This window comes from Ochotona princeps, chromosome 22, assembly GCF_030435755.1.
Source record: "Ochotona princeps isolate mOchPri1 chromosome 22, mOchPri1.hap1, whole genome shotgun sequence".
Classification (NCBI taxonomy): domain Eukaryota; kingdom Metazoa; phylum Chordata; class Mammalia; order Lagomorpha; family Ochotonidae; genus Ochotona; species Ochotona princeps.
The window spans coordinates 9040181-9063112 of record NC_080853.1 but is presented as its reverse complement, the minus strand read 5'-3'; the positions used below and the strand labels follow the sequence as shown (position 1 = coordinate 9063112).

General features: G+C 51.4%; 1 protein-coding gene across 17 annotated transcripts in view; it reads right to left on the bottom strand.

Moving 5' to 3' along the window:
• Nucleotides 1-22932, bottom strand: part of ZMYND8 (zinc finger MYND-type containing 8) — a 91200-nt gene that overhangs the window by 22555 nt on the left and 45713 nt on the right. For 9 of the 17 annotated variants that reach the window (XM_058679514.1, XM_058679513.1, XM_058679515.1 and 6 more), the window contains 8 exons: nucleotides 22041-22133; nucleotides 20610-20697; nucleotides 17404-17459; nucleotides 16325-16402; nucleotides 15305-15420; nucleotides 10307-10788; nucleotides 2341-2421; nucleotides 218-358 (listed from right to left, as the gene is read on the bottom strand). In XM_058679514.1, coding sequence (XP_058535497.1) covers nucleotides 218-358; nucleotides 2341-2421; nucleotides 10307-10788; nucleotides 15305-15420; nucleotides 16325-16402; nucleotides 17404-17459; nucleotides 20610-20697; nucleotides 22041-22133 — 1135 coding nt within the window. The remainder of the gene's footprint in view (nucleotides 1-217; nucleotides 359-2340; nucleotides 2422-10306; nucleotides 10789-15304; nucleotides 15421-16324; nucleotides 16403-17403; nucleotides 17460-20609; nucleotides 20698-22040; nucleotides 22134-22932) is intronic. The other 8 variants (XM_058679521.1, XM_012927187.2, XM_058679525.1 and 5 more) reach the window with 1 other exon arrangement.

Genomic DNA, 22932 nt, shown 5'->3' with positions numbered 1-22932 from the left:
AGGCACCTGAAGCTAAAACCATTTTTGCAAGCCACCAGCCCAAGGATACACCTGCCTTGGCTCCATTATGCTTGTTCTCACTCACTGCATCTTTTAAATTCCATTCATAAAATTTTTTAAAAAAGTGCAAAGTTCACAAGCCACCTAACAGGACCTTACAGTTTGTACAAAGCATCCCAACTTGCCCCAAGACGAATTCCAAAAGCTTCCAACTGACCCAGGTTAAGATTCAGGATACTTCCGGTGGTGGAGGCTTTGTCTGTCTTCGTCGTGACTGGAGTTGATGCTTGAGGTGAAAAGGGTTTTGGGCTGCCGGATAAGCTCCCTGCTTGTCCCGTCTTGGTGGAGGCAGGAGAGGCTGAAAACACAATGTCAACATTAAAGACAGATTCACGAATGAATTCAGGAGGCAAATGTGCAGGTGGGGGGCTGGGGGAGAGTGGAGAAAGTGTGAAAACATACGAGGTGTCACCAAGGCCTACAAGGTGTCATGAGGTTGTGGGGCCAGGAGGGCTGGCCATTTGTTTGCAGCTTGGAGCTTCAACGCAATGTTCAACCGTGAAAACCGCAAAGACGACGGCCTCACTGATTATTCTGTTACACCCAAAGCTCTAAGACCAATCGGCTAAGCCGCCACTGAAATGGGCTTGGCCCACTCACGGGTGTAAATATCAAAATAAACAGCGATCAAACCAGCCCCTACAGGGCCTGCCTTGGGAGCCAGGCCTTCTTGGCAGCACGGCATCCGTTTGTGGGAAGATGCGGCGGCCGGCTCTCAAAGGCTACTGCACCTGCTGGCAAGTGACGCAGTCCCCGGGGAAGCCACCAGCTCCCATTTCAAAGGTTTTCAAGGCTGCGTGAAGCCCAACTCACCGCCAGACAGAGCATAGGGGTTGCTGGCCAATGTCCTCCCTCGGTATTGTGTTTCCAACTTTTACCAGAAGACAGATGCCTACAAACTAGCTGCGATGCATTTGTCCTCAGCCTCTGTTCACCAACTGAGGCCCACACCGTCTGTTTTAACCAAACAGACTGCAGCACAGCCACAAACTAAGGAATCTTCCCACTCTGCCCGTGGGCTTTGGCCACACCACCTTGTTGGCCTCTGCCAAGCTTATTCAGAAACAGCTGAGACTACAAACTAAAAAAACCAATCTCCCTGCCAGTGAGCAAGGAACCCAGAAGGATCTGGTCCGCACCGACGGCCAAGGGCCAGGAATCAAGGTGTCCCCTCGGCTGGGCACCCAGCTCGGTCTCCTCCCTGGCCAAAGGCAGTCTCAAGGTGAGGAGTACGCGGCGTGAACTGGGAGACCAGCTCAGCAAGTCAATACATCTGAGATTATCCTAGCTTTGGTGCCAGGATCCATCAGCATCACTCAATGCACGATCTTGGAAAAACAGTTGATAGACCTACAGAGGCTTGAGGTAAAGACAAGTCAGCACTGGGAGCCAGACACTCGGGGTTCAAGTTCTAGCCCACTGTCACCTCGCCCTGTCCCCTTCCTGGCAGCAGAGACAACAGGGGCCGATGAGGTAACAAAGTGACCCAAGCCACACAGGATGTCACAGGCCGACAGGAGGGCTCAACCTGTCACTCCATCACCCACCCGGCGCCTGCCACCCAGGAAGCCCTCAACAGCCCTGGGATTGGTTCCTAGGCCTCCCCACCTAGAAATCCTGGTTGAACACACACAATCCCCCACCCATTCTAAAGTGTGTGTAGATGACTTACAATCCCTAATACAACGTAAATGCTGTAGGTGTATTGGACAGATGGCATCCTCTAGCGAACAATCACACACAGGAAAATCTGCACCTGCAACCGGTGTCGTGCGCAGTGCGTTCAGCTGTCACTTGCAAGGCCGGTGTGCCACATCAGGGTGCTTGCTGGTTTGAGTCCCGGGAAGTAGCAGTAACTGACAGCTCCCTGCTACCCACGGGAGCTGCCCTGAACGGAGTCCCAGGCTGCAGCCTTTGGCCTGACCCAGCCCTGACCCTTGGGGTCAATTGGGGAACAAGCCAGCAGGTAAAAAGCTCTTGCTCTCCCTCTCTGCTCTATCTGTCCTGTCACTGTCTAGGTGGAGCTGCGAGAATTCTCCCTGAATACTTCCAAACGGCGACTGGCGAGATCCACTGAAGTCCAACCATGCACACTCCTGTCTGCTGTTACTATGGTTTCATTTTTCTAGCTCCCCACCCACCCCGACGCCACCCCGGCCAGGACCCCCAAGGTAAGCAAGCCAAGTTCTGGCCACCTCCACAAGGAGGAGCGGGGCTGTCATGGCAGGAGCCACGCTAGGAAACGCCCAGCCCTCCCCTCCCACAGGACAACAGAATTACCTGGTCCCAGGGGTGACCCGTGCTGAAGCTGAGGATGCCACCCTGCGCCAGATGGCACAGCCCCATCTGGGAACCCAGAGCCTAAGGAGGGGGACAGGGAAGGCTCAGCCAGTGCCCAGCGGAGCCCAGAAATGACTTGGAGAAGGACACTGAAAACATACGGAATGGAATCCATCTTAACATGAGCGTGAACAGACTGCCTGGCCCAGCAGCTGGCAGACAACAGCCCTCATTTGACAGCTGGTGCTGGGAACATTTCCGCTGGTGCTGTAAGCAAAAGATGAATGTGCGTGTTACACACACACACAAATATTATTAGGATTTTAAAAAGTCACTTATGTTCTATCTACATCCAAAAGCGATTCAAAAGAGCTCCGGGGAGGTGGGGGGAGTAAGAAAAAAAAAAAGAAACTTGGAAAATCCACAGACTATATTCCCCACAAAGATCGGGGCTTTTCTTCCTCTACCATGCTTTTGTTTTTTCAATATTTAAGTTTTGAAAATCTATTTCAGAGCTAAAAAGACATCCACGAAGACCTGGAGTGACCCTCGCTGTCAACCCATCTGCGGTGGGCAGAAGGCTGTCCGACCATCCCCCACAGGCCCTGGGGCACAGATTCCAGGCCAGCGGGGGCCTGCTGACTGCCAGGAAGCCAGACATCCCACGGAACCAGCGAGTACATGAAATGGGCTAACTGGAGAACAAGGTCTCCATTTCTCTTCCCATTATGGGATCATGAGGAACAGTAAGGAAACAACAGCAACCAAATTAAAGCTCTGAAATCCCACACAGAAATCCCAGCATAAACAGTCTTCAGTGTTACAAAAAACAAGCAGTGCCAAGAGCAAGATGAGAGACCCAGAGCAGGACGCCGCTTGGCGCAGCAGTGAGGATGCTGCTGGGCCGACAACATCCCCCAAGTCAGCACCGGCTCCTAGGCCCCCAGCATCCGCTGCTCTGGACACCAGCTTCCTGGAAGCGGAATCCAAGGGGCTCAAGTACTTGGGTTCCTGCCGTTCCTGTGTGAGACCCAGATGGAATTCCAGGTTCTTGGCATCAGCCTGGCCCAATCCCAGGCATGTGGGGAAAGAACCAGCAGAAGGACGTGCTAAGTGGGTCTCTTGGGTTTTAAAATGAAATAAATAAATGCCTAGTAAGATGTCAGATAAACAAAGTTAAGAAAGCTCAGTAACAATCCCACAATCCAACACTAAAAGCTACGGCCAAGTTGATGTTAGGCATCAAACATTCGGAAGGCAGACCCATTCCTAACAGCTGCCGCCCCCTTAGGGTGGATTTCTGTGCTTGGATATTTTATAACACCAAGTTTCCTTTTTTTTTTTAAAAGATTTACTTATTTTATTGGAAAGGCAGATGTACAGAGAGGAGGAGAGACAGAGGAAGATCTTCCATCTGATGATTCACTCTCAAAGTGGCCACAAGGGGCCAGTGTTGTGCTGAACCGAAGCGAGGAGCCAGGAGCTTCTTCCGGGTCTCCCATGTGGGGAGGATCCCAAGGCTTTGGACTGTCCTTGACTGCTTTCCCAGGCCACAAGCAGGGAGCTGGATGGGAAGTGGAACTGCTGAGATTAGAACCGGCAACCATATGGGCTCCCAGCACGTTCAAGACGAGGACCTTAACCATTACACTATCGCACCGGGCCCAACACCAAGTTTCAAAATGAACATTTTGCACAAAATGAGAATGCACCACACACTCTGCGACTAGCGTGACACTCTGACAGCCTGCTGCATCCCCTGCAGGATTTTCAACAGGTGCAGGGAAGACAGGGTGACCTCTGCACTCTTCCCTCTGCACTCACTGTGGGCAAGGATGTGGATGGCTCTGACAGCCAGAGCCCCGACAGCTTGCTCAACAGCCTGCAGGGCCCAAGATGGACCCACAGCAGGAAACTAGTCCAGCCCAAACACCAAGGAAGCAGAGGCTGAGAACCACTGAGAACCACTGCTTTAAAATGCTCTGGACATTTTCAAAAGCAAAGGTACGCTTGCAAACGTTGATTTTAATTACCCTTTGAAACAGAGGCCAGTCCTTTCATAGAAGGACTTACAGCCATAAATCTCACCCAAAGAAATAGTTGCCTTTGAAGTTGCAAATAACGTAATCAGATTTTGGGCTTTGCTGCTCGGTCGACTTGTTGTCTGTCATTCCTTCCCTACCTTTGCAAACCCAACCCTGGACCTGTGCTGGTCTGACCCAAGAATAACGTCAGAACACAGCGCCCTTTCCTGCCCACACAGCCCGGCTCCTAGGCCCACAGAGCTAAGTTCCTCAACGGAGAGGCCCTTAGGCAAGACCTCCTCACTCCAAGGGCTGCACCTCACCCAGCTCCTGGGAGGTGCAGGTACAGGCAACATCCCTGGGGGCCTGCATGGTTTAGGAGGCATGGGTAAGTAAATGCTATTCTGAAGGATTACTAACAATGAAAAAGTACTCACAAAACAAAAGGTTGAATTTAAATGTATATTCCAGGGCCAGAATAACAGAATGAGTCTGCAATGCTGGGATCTCCGAAGGCTGTGGATCCCATGCCTCGCTGCTCCACTCCTGATCCAGCTCCCTGCTAATCGCTGGGAAAACAGCAGAAGTTGATTCAAGTCCTAGGGTCCCTGAGCCCACATGGGAGACCTGGATGGCTCCTCGATTCAGCCTGGCCTAGCTCTGGAATGAACCACCAGATAGAAGATCTCTCTCTCTCTCTCTCTCTCTCTCTCTCTCTGTAACCCTGCATTTCAAATATGGAGAATAAAATATATCTTTAAAACAAATAAACAAAACAAAAAAAAATCCTATGCTACCTACACCAGACACTGGGACAGGTGCACCATGAAACAGGTGATTCATGGGCACATTTCACATAGAATACAGGAAACACTGAACGGGTCTCTAGAATAAGAGTCAACCTGGCAGCATGGAGCGCGCAGCCCCCTCGGGAACAGAACCAGAAGAAGAGGTCCCAGTCCTTCGCATGCAGACGGCCCCCGCAGGCTCCGTGTGTGGGAGCTACAGGTCAGGGCCGTAAGCAGCAGCTACAGAAGGAAATACAGGAAGGGAAACATAGCATGGGTCAGAAGGCGGAGTTCTGCAGGGACTCTGTGACACACGTGTGTGCACAAGCAAGCACAGGTGGGTGTGTAACGGGTCATGACACAAGGTCAATGTCTATTCCCGGTCACACCCCTCCCACCACTTCCTGATCTCATTCGCTTCTCTGCTTGAACCTCAACGTGTTTGGGCTTCCAACAGAATAGTATGACATAGAAACTGACACAGGAAGGCCCACAAGCTCAGAGATGGGACCAGCAGCGCCTGCAGTCTCATGACTAATAATTATTTCATGACAAAAGCATACAAGAGGGATATAGGAAAATATCTCCCCTTCGCCCAAAAGGGTAACCCCACAGTGGAGCCAGGCCCATCCATTCAGAGATGAAAGCTCAGCCCCAAGCCTTCTGCCTAATCCACGCTTGTGAGGGACCCTGGCATTCTGCAAGAAGGTGTTAGAAGAGGCATCAGGTCTGTTGCAGAGACCAAGATAAAGCAGAACCAGAAAAATCTGAAAGGACAGAAACACTTGCAAGCCAGCTGGGTAGCAGGGTGCTGTAAGCTAAAGGCTTCTGGCTGAGCAGAGTGTCTCTTCAAAAGCTGAACCCAGTTCTAAGTGTGTATGTATTTTTAAAATATTTACTTATTAACTTATTTTTTGGAAAGGGGAGTTACAGAGAGTGACAGATCTTCCAAACGGCCGCCAACAGCCAGGTCCGCGCCAAGCCAAAGCCAGGAGCCTGGCACTCCATCCCGGTCTCCCACGTGGATAGCAGGGATCCAAGCACATGGGCCACCGTTGGCTGCTTTTCAAGGCACATTAGCAGGAAGTAGATTGGAGGCTGAGTAGCCAGGGCTGTGGCTCAGATATGAGATACAGACAGTGTGGCGATGGTGCCACAGTGCTGGCCCAGCTCCAGGGATTTTCAACTCTGGACTCTGCTCCTCACACCTCCCCACAAAAGGAGGCTCTGAAAATGCACATAAATAATCGAGGTAGGGGACCCGGAACGGTAGCCTAGCAGCTAAAGTCCTCGCCTTGAACACACTGGGATCCCATATGAGCATCGGTTCTAATCCTGGTGGCCCCGCTTCCCATCCAGCTCCCTGCTGGTGGCCTGGGAAAGCAGTCGAGGACGGCCCAAAGCCTTGGGACCCCGGACCCACGTGGGAGACCTGGAAGAGGCTCCTGGTTCTCGGCTTCGGATCGGCGCAGCGCTGGCCCTTGTGGTCACTTGGGAAGTGAAATCAGTGTATGCAAGATCTTCCTCTCTGTCTCTCCTCTCTGTATATCTGACTTTAGAAATAAAAATTTTTTAAAAAGTGAGGGTGGGGCAGTGTGGATCCTCAGGGCTGGTGAAGGCACCTGGGCCCCACAAGGACTCCAGGGTTGGAGTCCTGCCTCAGGTGGCTGACTCCAGATCCCTGCTAAGGCGGACACTAGGAAGCCGTGGTCACGGCTCCAGTGCGCAGCCTCAGTTCCCCCACCCCCGCCATGGCAGGCACTTAGGGAGAAAACCAGTGGATGAGAACTCATTCTCTTCTGCCTCTCACATAAACACAAAAGCATTATTACAAGTGAGACATAGTAACTCCAGGATGAAAGATTTCAAACTGCAATGAAATGGGAATCTTCACATGCGGCCATGTCAATAGTCTACATATTACACAAATGTCACTGTCTTCACAGAAAAATTCACCCTCGGGGCCCAGCACAATGGCTCAATTAGCTAATCCTCCACCTCCAAGCACCAGGATCTCATATGGACGCTTATTTGTGTCCCAGCTGCTCCATTTCCCATGCAGCTCTCTGCTCTTGTCTGGGAAAGCAGTCAAGGATGGCCCAAGGCCTTGGACCCTGTACCACGTGGGAGATCCATAAGAAGCTCGCGGCTCCTGGCTTTGGATTGGCTCAGTTTCAGGCACCGCAGCAGCAGATCTTCCTCTCTGTCTCTCCTTTTCTCTGTAAACATGCCTTTCCAATAAAAACAAATAAATCTAAAAGAAACAAAGGCTCTGTTTAAACAAAAAAAAAAAAGTCATCTTGCTGGCAAAGGGTGTCCACATTCTAGAAGAACGTGACGTGCAGCTCCCACTCCCCACACAAACCTCTCCGTGCTCTCCTTCCAGCCTGATCCAACAGCTCTTGGCTCTCACATGCAGAACTCTTCCCTGACACGGTTCTAGAAGCACAATGTCTCCAGTCTCCATGAACACAGATGGAAGAGCCGTCAACAGTGCCCGTCCCGCCGCGGCCTCAGCACTGCAGCTTCCTTCAACAAGAGCTGTTCAATGTGCTGAATGTCACCTTGCAGCTTCCCACGACTGGTACAGAACCCTCACTGCTGAAGTCCTCTGCGTGGTCCTTGTCCCCTGGGACATGAGAAGCTTCTGTGACACTGTGCTGGATAAACCAGCCTGGTGTCAACATCGCCCCTGACTGTGGCAGCACTGCCCTTGGTGCCCACATTCAAGTCTCGCTCCTCTGACTGCTGCTCTCCCTGCTAACAGCAGAGGGCAGTAGGCTGCAGTGAAAAGGAACTTGGGCTTAGCACCTGGCAGTGAGGACTGGAGTCACTTCCACTTAACTCTCTTTCCAGAACCTTCCAACCTGCTTTCTGCAATATGGAGACACAGGTAATTCCTACTACCTCCCTCCATCAGTGATCGTGGTCAGCCAATCACACCCAGCATAGCAAGTGTTTCCCCAAGCCTGAAATTCAAATTCAGCCTACATCAACAGAGTCTCTGCCATCATCTGGGCTGAACCTGAAGGTTCCAAAGACAGCGTGCCAAGCCCAGCACAGCAGCCTAGTGGGTAAAGTTCTCGCCTTGCAACTGCCGATGGGATCCCATACGGGCATCGGCTGGTATCCCGGCTGCTCCACTTCTCAACCAGCTCCTTGCTTGTGACCTGGGAAGGCAGTCGAGGATGGCCCAAAGCCTTGGGACCCTTGCACCTAAGTGGGAAATCCAGAAAAAAGCTCCTGGCTTCAGATTAACTCAGCTCTGGCAGCCGTTGCGACCACTTGGGGAGTGAACCAATCTCTCTGTTTCTACTTTCTGTGTATCTGACTTTCCAATAAAAATAAAGAAATAAAGAAAGAAACACAAGGGCAGAAAGGAAGATTTTTCCAGAACACAAATGATGTCAATCTAGAACAAAGCTCTACAACCCGACTGTGAGAACCAGCTTGAGAGAGCTGTGAACCAGAACAATAAAGCGGCTGTCCCTTTAACAGCCAAAAGCCACAGGCCACTCTCCTCCACCCTCTTCACCACCTGGGGAGCGGCTGGGAAACACAAGAAACAACCACCAAACTGGGCAAAGTCCATGCACCACCAAGTCCCCATTCAAGAACGGACACTTCCTCCCTCCACAGCTCTTCAGTCAAGGATGGTGAGCACCGGTGGGTGGAAACTCTCCAAGCTGTCACCCAGGCTGCTGGCGCAACCTGTGAGCATGCTCCAGTCACTCTAGACATCATGCTTGGGGCCCAGTGTGGTAGCCCAGTGGCTAAAGCCCCTGCCTTGCATGCGCCAGGATCCCATACAGGTGTCAGTTTGTGTCTTGGCAGCTCCACTTTCCATCCAGCTTCCCGTTTGTGGCCTGGGAAAGCAGTCGAGGACGGCCGAAAGCTTTGGGACCCCGCACCCGTGTGGGAGACCCGGAAGCAGCTCCTGCCTTCGGATTGGCTCAACTCCAGCCATTGCGGTCACTTGGGGAGTGAATCAGTGTATGGAAGATCTTCCTCTCTGTCGCTCCTCCTCTATATAGATATATACTATATAGAAAGTCTATCTGTATAGACTTTCCAATAAAAATAAATAAATCTTTAAGAAAGAAATCATGCTTGGGCATTCTGACCTGACACTTCGTAACTGGAGCCTTCCCTTTAACACGCAGATTTCTGCTTCCCTGGGACCGCAGCATTCAGAGCTGCAAGCCCCCAGCCTGAACCCCACACAGCAGGCTGAGGCTAAAACCCTGCAGTGAGGGAGGGGGCTTCCTCCCGACCCTCCCCGCAACTCACACGACCACCTTCAGTGTTGCGCAAAACCTCGGGGACCCATGGCCCTCAAAAGGGACCAAGGAAGAACATACTGAGAAGCCCGTGCTTCGAGCAAAATGAGGGCAACGCCATTTCCTTGGGGAAGCGATCCGGTTGAGGCATGAACACGTGACACGGGAGGCAGTCCCCCCCCAAGGCCGTATCACTTCCTGGACTCTGGGCCAGCATCCCGTGACTGCACCTCTGCTCACCCATCCGCACGAGTGACCACCAAGACAACGTAGCAACCAGGAATTGCTCCAAGACCTCTGTGTGTGTTCGTTCACCTCACGCTTCCCAGAAACTATGATGTTAGCTTATGTCAATAGTTATTCACAGATGGGGAAACCAAAGTAAAATGAGGATACAGGCCTGGCCCACAGTCACATGGCCAGTGAGTGGCAGGGCTGAGATGTGAGACCAACAGCCACATCCTCAACCACTTGACTCCAGCACATCTTAGACACGCAGCCCAACTGCTGGATGCATGACCTTGCAGGCCACGGAGGACCTGGGGGACAACACCCTTTGGTCTCACAGGACTCTCCAACACTTGAGCGGTTAGTGTGACAGCACAATTTTGACAGAGAAATTCATTTTCTATTAACATGAAATTCTTGGGAAAGAACGACCTTGTGGAAGGCTGATGTGATCAATCCAAGCTGTGTGTGACACCAGCTGGTCTCAAGGCAAGCACTCTTCTCCTTTTGGAGTCCCTCCCAGCAGGTATACCACCAGGCAACCCAGGGAACGCCAGTTCCAGGAAGCAGAACCCTTCGGCACAGCCCTGTGATGGCTGCGTTGCATCCCGCTGGCTTCCACACCCCACCCCTAGCCGGGGCTGACCTGTGCTCTTATCCAGGAAGTCCATGGACTCCTCGCTGGCGCTGAAGTGGCTGGAGGTGGCCTTCTTCTCGGGGTCCTGCTCCACGTCGGAGCCCGTGTGCACGGAGGAGTTGGTACTCATCGGGGACCGGGGCATGTCCGACAAGGATATCCTGCGGCCAGAGCCGCCACTCAGCATCGGCTTGCTCATGAGGATCTTGGGGGAGGCCGTCATGTCGAAGTTGAGCTTGACCTTCTCCTGTTTGTCGATCTTGGCCGTGCCCGCGCTGGGGTTGGTGGGGTCGAGCAGCATCTGGTACTGGCTGTTGGGTGTGTAGGGTGTCCTGAATGGAGAGTAATTAAAGACCCCGAACTTCCTGCGGATGTTCTCCACGTACACCTCCATCTCCTGCATGGCACTGTTGAAGATGCTCTTCGTCTTCTTCACAGAAAAAGGGATTTCTTTAGACATGAGGTAGCAGTTATTGATGGGGACCCAGGCCCTGGGAGGGCGAGAGATGGCATCGGTTAACATCTGTCACCTCTAAGGCTGCCGGTTTCTTAACACAAACCCAACGAGCCCACTCCCTTGGCCACGATGCTCACGCTCCCTCTTCCCCTTTTTTAAGAGCTAGATAGGAAGTGCAGCAGAAGGGATGTGAACTGGGGCACATATGGGATGCTAGAGGGCTAACCTACCATGCCACAACACTGGCCTCTGCCAAGATGTGTAAATATTTATTCTATTCTCTGACAATGATTTGGCTTGACGGTTCATTAATGATCCACTGAGCTGACAAGTTCTGCCTTCAAGGCAGCAATCGAGAACAAAACTCAGCTAAAATGTGAAAAGGCTGAATGCACTGTCATTTTAATTCATTAAAAAAAGAAAGAAACCCTCTTGGGCTTTTGGTTGGTGGCGGGTGGCCCCCAGCCACTGCAGGCTCCACTATACCTCTGAATGTAAAATGATTCCCCAAACTCCCTCGGCGACCCAAGGCCACGAGGAGTTTTCTTTTCTCGCTACAACTTCAAAGGCCATCCGATGGACACTTCGGAAATGGCTTGCCTTTAGAAGGGCATGTGACTGAAGGTGAGACAGTTCACGCAGGGAATGTCCCAAAACTAGGCCACTGGCCTTTAGTGTGGACCTGGCACCACACGCTCCAGGGGGCTCAAGCTCCTCCCTCAATACCCTACATTCCACTGGGCGACCAAGACAAGGAAAACGCCAGGGACCATCCTGGAACCAGCAACCCATGTGACTGCAGGACGGGCCAGGGATGACACATAGCCATGGTGGGTGACGCCCGAGGCCACATACAGACGTCAGGGCAGCACGTGCTCCTCACGTGGCTCTCCCAGTGCTGGGAGAAAGGAGCTTTCCCAAAGGAGCCTTGCCGACCTCCCAGACTGCAGGCCAGAGCAGGACCACAGCAGCCGGGAATTCAGCTGCCATCAGGTAGCCCAAACACCCATGGCCAGGACATGGGGAGCCAGAGGCATTGGCCCAGCCACAGTCCAGAGCCCCCCACTGCCAGTGTTTGGAGGAGAATTAGAAAGAATGGGCTTCAGATCTGGCAAGCTCAACCATGCCTGCTTGGAATGCCAGAGACCAGCAGGATCTCTGCTATTGTTAAGATTCTGGAAGACCTGCATTTATAGAATGAACCACCCTGGGGAAGAGACCCAAGTCTAAACTCAGAATTTATCTCTGCTTCATCTCCACCTCACACACGTAACCCCAAGGCTGATTTCTAGAGCACCTGCTGTATAACACGCTTTTGGACGTGAGCTAAGCAATTTTCCACTCAAGGCCATCACGCTGGTACTCAGAGGTCTCAGAATTGAGCACTTTTGATTTTCAGCATAGGGGGTGCTCAATCCACATACACTTGGCCACAAGTTCAACACTTGACAAGCAATTCCAAACCACCCAGGAGGAATTCATCATGTCCACATGGTACAATTCAGAGTATAGGGAGATGGTGTACAACCTTTGGGGATGCTAAATAGAAACAGGAGGAAAAGTCAAACACCCCCAGAAAAGTGAGCCACTCCCCCAGAGTGCTGGAAATGACCAGCTTCGTGTTCAGCCCCCACCTGTCACTCTGTCCAGGCCTGAGAAGCCATGTCACTGGCCAAAGGAAAAGAGAACGGAGTGGAGAGAAAAGCCTCAGGGGGAGACCGTGGGGTGTGTTGGACGGGTGAGAAGCAAGGTTCCAGCCAGGATGGGGACACATCTCTCAGAAGCCACGTGATCCCAGCTCTGCCATGGGTGAATGCAGTCCAGAACGGCCAATGACACCAACGGGACTCAAGATCATTCAAAGTCTTGGCTGGTGCAAAACAAAACTTGATTTCCATCACACGAGGCTGTCCGTGAGAGGCATCTTTGTAATATGCACTTTCCATGAACTTTTTTCAAGCTCTTTTTGTTCATGTCAAGAACAGAGTGACAGAGACCTCTAGTCCATACCCTGGTCCGCTGCCCACGTACACACACAAGACAGAGGCTAGAACAGGTCAAAGGCAGGAGCCTGAAATTCCTCCAGACCTCCTACACTGCTGGCACCCACATGGGCGATCAGATAAAATTCCTGGCTTCTGGCCAGTTAGGGAGTGGATCAGCACATACAAATCCACTTTTCCCTTACAAGTAAATAAATCACTAAAAAAATTAAGAGGCAGCTCCACACACACAAAAAAAGAAAAACCACCTCCAGCATCGCCAGACGCACAGTAAGCGTGCAGTCACTGTTGCCTATTTTCCCTCCAAGCTCTGCAGGTCATTAATGAGATTTCCAATATTTGTAGATAATTATGTGTTTGTCTATGAAATAATTTTTGTCCCAAAAAAGGGAAAAATCTTGCAGTGAACAAAACAATACAGAGGCAGACTCATCAGAACACGCCCCAATCTGTGCCTGGGGTTCCCGGCTTGTCCTCTGGGCTTATTTCTTGACCAGGAGCCCACAGATACTCCATGTCGTTTCTGACCCTGTGGCCCTGGCCTCCCGCACGCACACCGCGCAGCTCAAGCTTGGATTCCACATCGTCCAAGGGGCTCCCTGGGGAAGGGCTGGTGGCCTCCACTGCCCCGTGTTCCTGGGTGCCACTCAGAGTGGCCTGTGACAGATGCGTCCCGTGAGCTGGAGGTCTCTGGGGTGTGAAGAGAACTCCCCAGGAGAAAGCCATCCTGTCAGGTGTGGCTTCACCCACAGCTACTGGCCAGCCCCATGGAGCGCCCTTAACCACTCCCTTACTCAACAGAAGCCTCGGAGCACCCACCCTCCAGGGCTGGGCAGGGAGGTACAACAGGGCCCAAGGGAAAGACTCTGGCTCGGTCACAAATGACCACAAAGAACCCATGCAGAGCCATGCGTTGAGGAAGTAGCCTCTCCCAGACAGGGCTGAGTTCTGGCTCCACTCGCAACTTTAGTTTCCTGCTGATACACGCACCCTGAGAGGCAGCAAGAGATGGCTCAACTATTCAGATCCCTGAGACCCAATGGGACACTCCCAGCTTTGGCTTGGTCCAGCGCTGGTTGTTGCAGATAGCTGAAGAATAAGCCAGAAAATGAAAACAGTGTGTGCGTGCGTGCGTGTGTGCCTTTCAAATAAATAAAAACATAAGAGGCCAGCACTACGGCTGCCCATGATGTCCACATCCCAAATGGGGGCCGAGTTGAGTCCTAGCATCTTCCCATGTAGCTCCCTAACAAGGTACCTGGGAAAGCCATGGAAAATGGCCCAAGTCCCTGGGCCTCTGCACCTAAGTGGGAGACCCAGACGAGGCTTCCGGCTTCAGACCTGCCCAGGCACAGCCATTTGGAGAATGAACTGGCAGATGGAAGCTCACTGGTTCACTTGTTCCTTCTCCATTTCCCACTTTCTCATGTTCTCTTTTTGTCTGCCTCTGGAACTCTGCTTTTCAAATAATAATAATAATAATAATAATAATAATAATAATAATAAATAAAACTTTAAAAAGGAAATCCTGGATTACAGTGTTGTGGCACAGTGAATTAAACCACCACTGGCAACTCAGCAGCTATTCAAGCTTCAGCTGCTCTGATTCTGATCTGACTTCTCACTAATTCACCTAAGAGACAGCCAGTGATGGCTCAGCTGCCTGGGCTGCTGCCATCCACGCGGAAACCCCCATGTGGTCTTCCTAACTCCTGACTTCAGACGGGCCCAGCACCAGTTGTTTGCCATTTGCAGAGTCAACCAGCAAATGGACAATTTCTCATTCTCTCTCCCTCTGTCTCCATGCCTTTCAAAATGAATAAACCAACCTTTTCGAAAATTGCGTTTTTACATCTATGTATGTATGCTGTCTTTCCACCTGTGCCGGGTAGGTACAGAATTTTAAATATTCTCCCCCCACACACATGCTGAGTCTCTGCCTCGTTTAGTCACATGGTCACCTGCTAAAAGACAACTAAAGATATGAACTGTTGCTCAGCTACAGCCACCTGCTGCTGCGGAGGACACAGGGGCTCCACGCTCAAGGGAGCTGCTGTTCATAGAATAATTTCACTTTGTACTGTGAGGAGGGGAATGGGACCATGGAAGGCAGACAGCTAACAAGGCTGCATGCCCTGGTCGGTTCCTGCTTCGGCCTCAGATGGAGACAACGGGAGGGCATCAGGCACACGAATGACACTAACAATATGGGAGAAGACTTCTGACCCCTAAAAGTGTTATTCTGAAATACAACTTTACACACAAGCTTTACTTACTCCAGAAACCACACCCCGTTCCCACCCCCACCCAAAAAAAGGGGGATAACAATGTTTAAAACAGCCAGGTAACCCGCAGCAACCATGAGAGCAAGATGCTCTTCCGTTACACCTGACAAAACTGAAGGCCAGAGACGCCAGGCTGAGCCGGCATCAGTACAACCAAACCAATCACCACCATGCCCTCCCACCTCCTCCCTTATCCAAGGACATGTCACAGGTTCAGCTGCAGCTAAGGCTTAAGCTAAGCTAAGCCCGACGGAATTCCCACCTGTCGTGTTGTCCAAAGAACCGGGCGTCAACCTGCCCGTCTTTGTCCCGTAGAGCTTTCGCAGGCCAGAAGGGGAAGCCCTTGAGCTTGGCCCAGACCAAAGGATGAGGATTGCTCTAGGAAAGAAAACACCCAGAGTCTGTATGGATTCAACAGCCAGGCACATGCTGAGAACAAACACGGCAGATGGGGACACTCGGGCCATGACCAGCTTCCGTCAGACGCAGGCCCAGGGCATCCTCCCTAACCAGGTTGAGGATCAGACACCGGCTGGAAACTGCAAAGGGGCCGAGCCTGAAATCCTGGCTGGGCTGGTAGGACCTGGGGGGTGGGGCGCAGAAGCTGGGGCTCACCTCTCTGCACCACATGCACACAGACACCCTACCCCTGGGACACGGTATGAGGTGAGGGGCTTCGAGAATGCAATCGGGCTCCAGAGTGTCCAGTGCCCAGGCTTCCATGCCCCAAGGGAGAGACTTCCATGGGTCCAGGGTCTCTGCTGCACTGGGCCCATCTATGTGGCCCAACCCACGGCAGCCCCCATCTCCCTCCCACCCCAATCAGGTACTGTTCTTAGAAAACCCAGATCCACAGCAGACACTAAGGGCAGACAGACAGAAGACCATGGAGTGAATCCAGGGAAGAGTTCATGAATGAGTTAAAACAGGGCCCCTGTGACACGTGAGAGATATATTCCCATGAGGCTTGCTTTACCGTCCGCCTCGCCCATCTACCCTCTGCACCTCTCTTCAGCTCCCTGCAACCCTGTCCCCCGCAGATGGCTTAGTTCAACAACCGAGCACCCTGTGAGGCCCGAGTGCAGCAGCCCAGCACGCCACGACGCCAGCGCCGGAGCCCAGCATCTTCTGGTGTCAGCCTTGTTTCCCACCCAGGTTTTTTCCAATCCATACCAGGACCAGCAACAGATCATTTCAAAATTCATTCCAAATGTCGTTTGCTAAGTCCCCAGGGAGAAAGCTGTGGTAGGCTCGGGGATACAATTAGAGAAACCCTACTTACACAAGGCTCACAGAACCAGTTCTCTCGCTTTTGGCAAGCAGCTAGATAACATTCAGGGCACACTTCAATTTCATTCATCTGCAAAATAAAAACACATTAGAACATGGCACCAGTGGTCCTGAACACACAGGGTGACACGAACCTAGCCAAGCCCCACAGCGGGAACTGCTCCAAAACAAATTCAACTGCGGGTCCCAGGTCCTCACTTTATCACCCCTCTCTGGACCACACTCCACCCTGGTACCATTCACTCCCCCACAGCCCTTATACACAGGAATCCCCTCTCTTCCCTCCCCCGCCCAGGGGCTCCACAGGGCACAATGCTACCTTGGACCAGCTTAACTCTTCCTCCCCACCTTCCCATTCTCCCCAAGCACCCTTGGGTGTCAGGACTACAGGCAATGAATCAACCAGCTGCAGTGGATGGTATGCAACACAGTCAATAGGGCCAATCAGGGAGGACGGCCCAACTCCTCGAGTCTCTGCACCCACTGGGGAGGCTCCTGGCTTTGGCTTGGCCCAGCCCTGGCTCCACTAAAGTTATTAGAAGTATTAACTTTGCCTTTCAAATAAAACAAATAATTTTTTCTTTTATCTTAGGAGGTTTATTCCAGTGGGGCAGGAATAAGGTGGAGGTGGTGGAGAGAAAAAGGGGGGAAGGGGAAGAGGGAAAGGAGGCCGGAAGGAGAAGAGAGAGAGGAAGAGCAAAGAAGAAGAACAAAACAAATAAATCTTAAAGCACGGGGTGATGAGGTGACGGGATGGATTGAGGATGGGGGACTAAGCATTCGCTCTGCTCCTCCAAGGCTGTGTGAGACACGGCCTTAGACCACTTGTTGGAGCTCATCTGGACATCCACTGCACCCAAGGATCCCTCCCCATGACAACTGCCAGGCTGTTTCTCATCTGATACCATGGAGAGGGATGGGGGGCGTCTTTGTCGTTTTTATTTTTCCTGAAGACATGGGATACTGTCCCCAGCTCAGTGAATTCAATCATCATCACCACAGCTTTCCAGTAACAAGCATCGCCGCCCCATCCTTCATTCCATCTAAAAGGGGTCATGGAGAAACACACACCTCATGCTCACAGATTTTGATGACCACTTTCGCTATTTGTGTCAATTTATGATTTCCTGCAGGAATAAGAAAATGCAATTAATTCTAAAGGAAACGCTGTTAACACCCAGTCATGGGATTAAGCAGCTAACAACCTTTTAACTTGCTTTTCCCCCAGGATGAAGCTTTGGAAAGTCGAACAACCACGCATTTCCAGCTCTCAAAATGGTTCAAAGCATGTGACTTCTCCCATTAAAGTCCGCTAATCTTTGATTTCTCAGTGTTGCTCTCTGAGAAACACAGCTTTGCACGGGTTTGCGGGCTGATGGAGGAGTCACACGTGTACAACCCTGGCACACCCTGAAGCGAGCAGCCTCATTCCAACCTTGGTTTCAGATTCTAACCCAGGAAGGGCATGGGGAGAAGCAGACAGTGTCACACCCCTGTGCCCACAGGGATTACTGTGGCAGCATCTCGGTATGCTGAGTGAATGGGCAGGCCAACGTCATAGCAGCCACTTCCAACACGTGCACACTCAGCCACTGGCAGGGACATCTGGCCCCACCTCTAGCTCTAAATCCTTCACCTCTGCATCAACCCAGAGGAAAACCACAGCCCAATAGCCAGGGCTGCCTTGAACGGGATGGTATTTTCAGGAACTTTTGACTAGAAGATTTTGTATTTTGTGCACAGTAACATCTGTGACTCACCTTGAAAATGCTGAACAAGAGCCAGCAGCGTGGCACAGCACACAAAGACACTACCTGTAGTGCCAGCATCACATAGGGGTGCTGGTTTGTTCCACCTGCCTGGACCTGTAACCCACAAGGGAGACCCAGAAGAAGCTCCTGGCTCCTGGCTTCAGCCTGGCCCAGTCCCAGCCATTGCAGTCATTTGGGGAGTGAACCAGTGGGTAGAAGCCCTCTCTATCTCTCCCTTTAAAATAAATAAATAAATCCTTTTTTTGTTTGTTTAAGATATATTTACTTTTATTGGAAAGGCAGATTTATAAAGAGAAGGAGAAACAGAGAGAAAAATCTTCTGCACACTGATTCACTCCCCAAAGTGGCCACAATGGCTGGAGCTAAACCCATCCAAAGCCAGGAGCCAGGAGCCTCCTCCAGGTCTCCCACATGTATGAAGAGTTCCAAGGCTATGGGCTATCGTCAACTGCTTTCCCAGGCCACAAGTAGGGAGCTGGATGGGACATGAATGGGCACCCATATGGGATCTTGATGCTTGCAAGGTAAGGATTTAGGCACTGGGCCATCACACGAGAGCCATCAATAGAGGCCTCCCTAGCCCAGGCAACAGGCCTGTGTCCTGCATTATCTATACCATGCCTGCTGGCCAGCACTCATCCTGGCTCATGTTGATATTTTTGGATTCATTTGTCTGCAGGAACAGACAGTCCTTTCCATACATTTGAGCCTAATCTCTCTGCAGATTCTCAATGCCTAGTGCCACTCCCTTCTTCCCTTGGGGGATAACAGGAGACACACACCTGAAGCTGACAGGTGCGCATTCGCGTGCCTTTCCTGCAAAGCAAACCAACAATCCACACCAGACCCGAGAGCAGCGGGGTCTGTACCGGGAACGGGACACACTGTGTGCAGTTCAAGGAGCGCTCAGCCTAGTGAGCAGCTCAGACACACAACAGCATCATTCAGAAACTGACAAACGCTGCCATGACAACCAAGGCAGCCTGGGCCATCAAGGAAGGCAGGGACTGAAGGAGGGAAGCTGCAGGCGGCAGAGCCTGGAGGAAGGCTGCAGAAGGAGGGGGAGTGAGGAGCGGCGACAAGAGCCACAGCAGGGCGGAAGGCCGGGCACCCCGGAGGATCTGCCAGCCAGCAGGTGCACAAAGAAGGTTGTGGGAGCCAGGGGACAACAGACTGTGCCTCAAGGGGGAATCAGAGAGGAATTCCACTCAAGCCAAAAGGTTAAATCCACCGAATCCACCAAAACACAGAGAACACGATGCAGAACAGATTAAAACAAACCACCTCCAGTAACTGACTACGTAAGACACAATCCAATGTTTGAAATGAGCAAAAGACTGGAACATGTTCCCACCAAGAAATCACACACCCGACAAACACACAACAAAGTACTCGCTCCTAGTCAGTCCTTAGGAAAACGCAGATTGCAACCACCATGCATAGCATCTCACACAGTCCAGTGCTGCCGAGGATGCAGGCAGCCTAGACCTCCAGCACAGCCACGAGCAGAGTGCGAACCGACACAATCACTTTGCAGGAATGGTCCCTGCAGTTCCATGTGCAGCATTCAAAGCTAAAACCACCTGAGTGCCCAGCCGCACCTGCCAAACAGACGGATACACGATGGGCACAGCGGAAAAACCAGTCAGCAAGTTCCAAGGGGTGGTGAGTCCCCATACCACCACACAGTGTGAAAGCCAGCTCTGTGACCGGTAAGCAGGAAATTCAAGGGCAAGTAGAAAAAAGAAAAGAAGTAGAAGAGCAGAAAGCAGAAAAGTGACTCTTCTGAGGAACTGGGTTTGTTGGAAAGAAGTAAACAGAAATTATGGTGTCAGCATCATGCTGCAGCACGCTACGTGACTGCCTGCCACATAGGCATGGCATATCTCAGGGTGAAGGTTCAAGTCCCGGCTGCTCTGCCTCTGCTCCAGCTCCTTTGTACATGCACCTGGACAAGCAGTCAATGATGGTCCAAGAGCCTGAGCTCCTGCCACCCACATGGGAGACCCAGATGGAGTCCTGGACTTCCGGCTTCTGCTCTTGCTCTTGTAGACATTTGGAGGTACACCAGCAGGTGCAAGATCCAGCACCATCCACCTGTCTCTCTCTGCCTAAATGTCAAATGACATCTGGAAAAGCTTCAGATCTGATACAGGGTAGGGTTACACATCTGTCAAAGGCACACAGAAAATCTCTGTATATTACACTGTATGCAGTTGCAGTTTCATTAAGCAGGACTTTTTAAACATCATAAGATGTGGCAGTAGCCTGGGCCCTGGAACACGGTGGTTACTGACTGCACCCAGAGGCCCCCTGTTCACACCCAGGAGCCATCCAGGCATGACTATTCTATGTCTTTGCTCTGATACATGAAAGTAGCCTGATTTCCCCAAAGGACAGGAGAACATGGAACAACACACACACGCACACAGATTGAACATGGAACAACACACACACAAACACACACACACCCCCCGACTCCGCAGAGTCAGTGAGGACACTCACCCCCATTATAAATGATGCAGTTGTGCAAGATCCACTTGGCATCTGCCAGGAAGGCTTCCGTGCAGCCATACATTTTCTTCTTCGCATTCTGGGAAGCAAAGCCACAGAGCGTCACCAGCAGGCAGTGCACACAAACCCACCAGGCACACCTGCCTCCCACACTCAGGCTAAGATCTCTGAGTCTGTCACTGAACTCATCACACTGCAGCACAGCTCCTGAGGGAGGACAGGGTCTTTCCCATACTTGCACAAAGCTTTTATTAGTCACAGGGCCTAGCAGAAGAACCATGATTAGCCCAATGAAATACTTATCATCAACCCCTCTTTACAGAAGGTATGACGAATGCTTGAAGAAGCCATGCGTAGTTTCAAAGCCAAGATGTCAGCCCAGCATTTGTGTCCTGGCTTCTTTCTCCCACACCATGAAGGTGACTGCAGCTTAACATAACATAGGGACCAGTGCAGTGGCATCGTGGCTTAAGTCTCCGCCTCTTGCACCAGCATCCCATATGGTCATGTGTTCAAGTCTCAGCAATCCACTTCCCATCTAGCTCCCTAACGTGTCTGGGAAAAATAGAAAAAAACTGTCCAGGTCTTTGGGTACTGGCACCCATGTGGAAGACCTGGAAGAAGCTCCTAGCTCCTGGCTTCAGATGGGCCCAACTCCAACCATGTGGGCCATTTCGGGAGAGAACCAGCAGATGGAAGATTTCCCTGTCTCTCCTCTATCTGTAAATGTGCCTTTCCAATAAAAATAAGTAAATCTTAGGGAAAAAAAGAGAAAAAGCCATGTTGGATTTATTCACTATGTGGAAGTGATCAGTACAACCATTATGAAGTAATATCTCCTCTCCGTGGATGGCTTATTATTATTATTCATATTTTGCTGCTAACACTTGGAAAATCAGCACCAAGATACACACAAGCTACAGTGTTGTCGGTATGATTTTTCAGCCTGGAATTTTAGCGTGAATTTTTTAAATCATCTTCAGGCATTAAAGAAATATCCCTAACAGAAGAGTCAAGTCACGCTCCAGAAAGCTGTATCTTCACTGCTAATTTAGAGGTTTCCCAGACACTTAATCTTCTCTTCCGTCCTGCTGCCTTTCATTAGCACCTCCGACAGAAAGCGAAGAGGCGGCTGGGCTCCAATCAATCAAATCACTAATTTTGCAAACTATGACTCTTTCGGGTAAAAAGCTAGAATCGTTTGTCGTGGCATCGTCAGCAGATTCTCACACACTACGCTGCAATCCTCAGAAGAAAACCCTTCAGAGGGAGGAAGTCAGGGACAGACCGCTCTTCTATCCAAGTAAACCACAGAGGAACAGGAACAGGTGGCCGCAGCCAGGGCATGGGAGAGAGCTGGAGCCGCTGCGCCCCCTCAGCAGAAATGGGAGGTCACCCCACCAGGCTTGGACAGATGCCGACCTTTTCCAGGGTGCAAAGGTCCATGGGATGGAAAATGTACTCCGCGTAGTCAGGGTGCTGTTCCAGGGGTACTGGCTTCTGGAATGCATCTGTCTGCAGAATAGAAGACAGACACATGGGCGATCCCATCATTGCCGTGCAAGCCCACATGGGCACCCACAACGAACCCAGCGCTGCCCTTCAGGTCCACGTGAATGCCTACAAGGCACCCAGCGCTGTCCTGCAGGTCCACGCGGGCACCCACAAGGGTCCCAGCACTGCCATGCAGGCCCATGTGGGCACCCACAAAGGACATCACTACAATGACAACTTCCCAGCCAAGACAGATCTCAACATTCCCCTCAGGACGGTGTGGGCAGCTCCAGCTCGGTCCCTTCTCTGATTCTGGCTCCTCGAGGACACTCAGCAGCCAGCTGTGTCTTGGTTTGGGTTTTATTTTCAGCATGCACTCAAGGTCCGGTTCTCTCTCATGAGGATTGACAGCCAACCACAACACGCGATCAATACTTAGAGATCTTGCTTCTCTGCACCTGCAGATGCCAAAACTAAAGCCGGCCCAAGGGTGACCTGCGGCTACAGTTAAGGATGACGCAGAAGACAGAGCCACATGGGTACCAGCAGGCATTTTACAGATGGGGAGGAGAGAGCTGCGGAAATGACACTTTACATCTCATCTGAGAAGCCACATTACTTTCAAAACGAGAGCCAGCACACACTGTTCATCTTGGTCTAGGTTTTTTAAGCCCTAAAGGAATTAGCTCAAAATGCAAGGCCCAGATTGGTGCAGTGGTGGTTGCGGACTGATCAATAAGAAAAATCTAGAATAATGAATTCAACATTTGCAGTCATCCCAGCATTCTTCTCCAGGGTTAAAGGCAGGCCATGAGCAAAA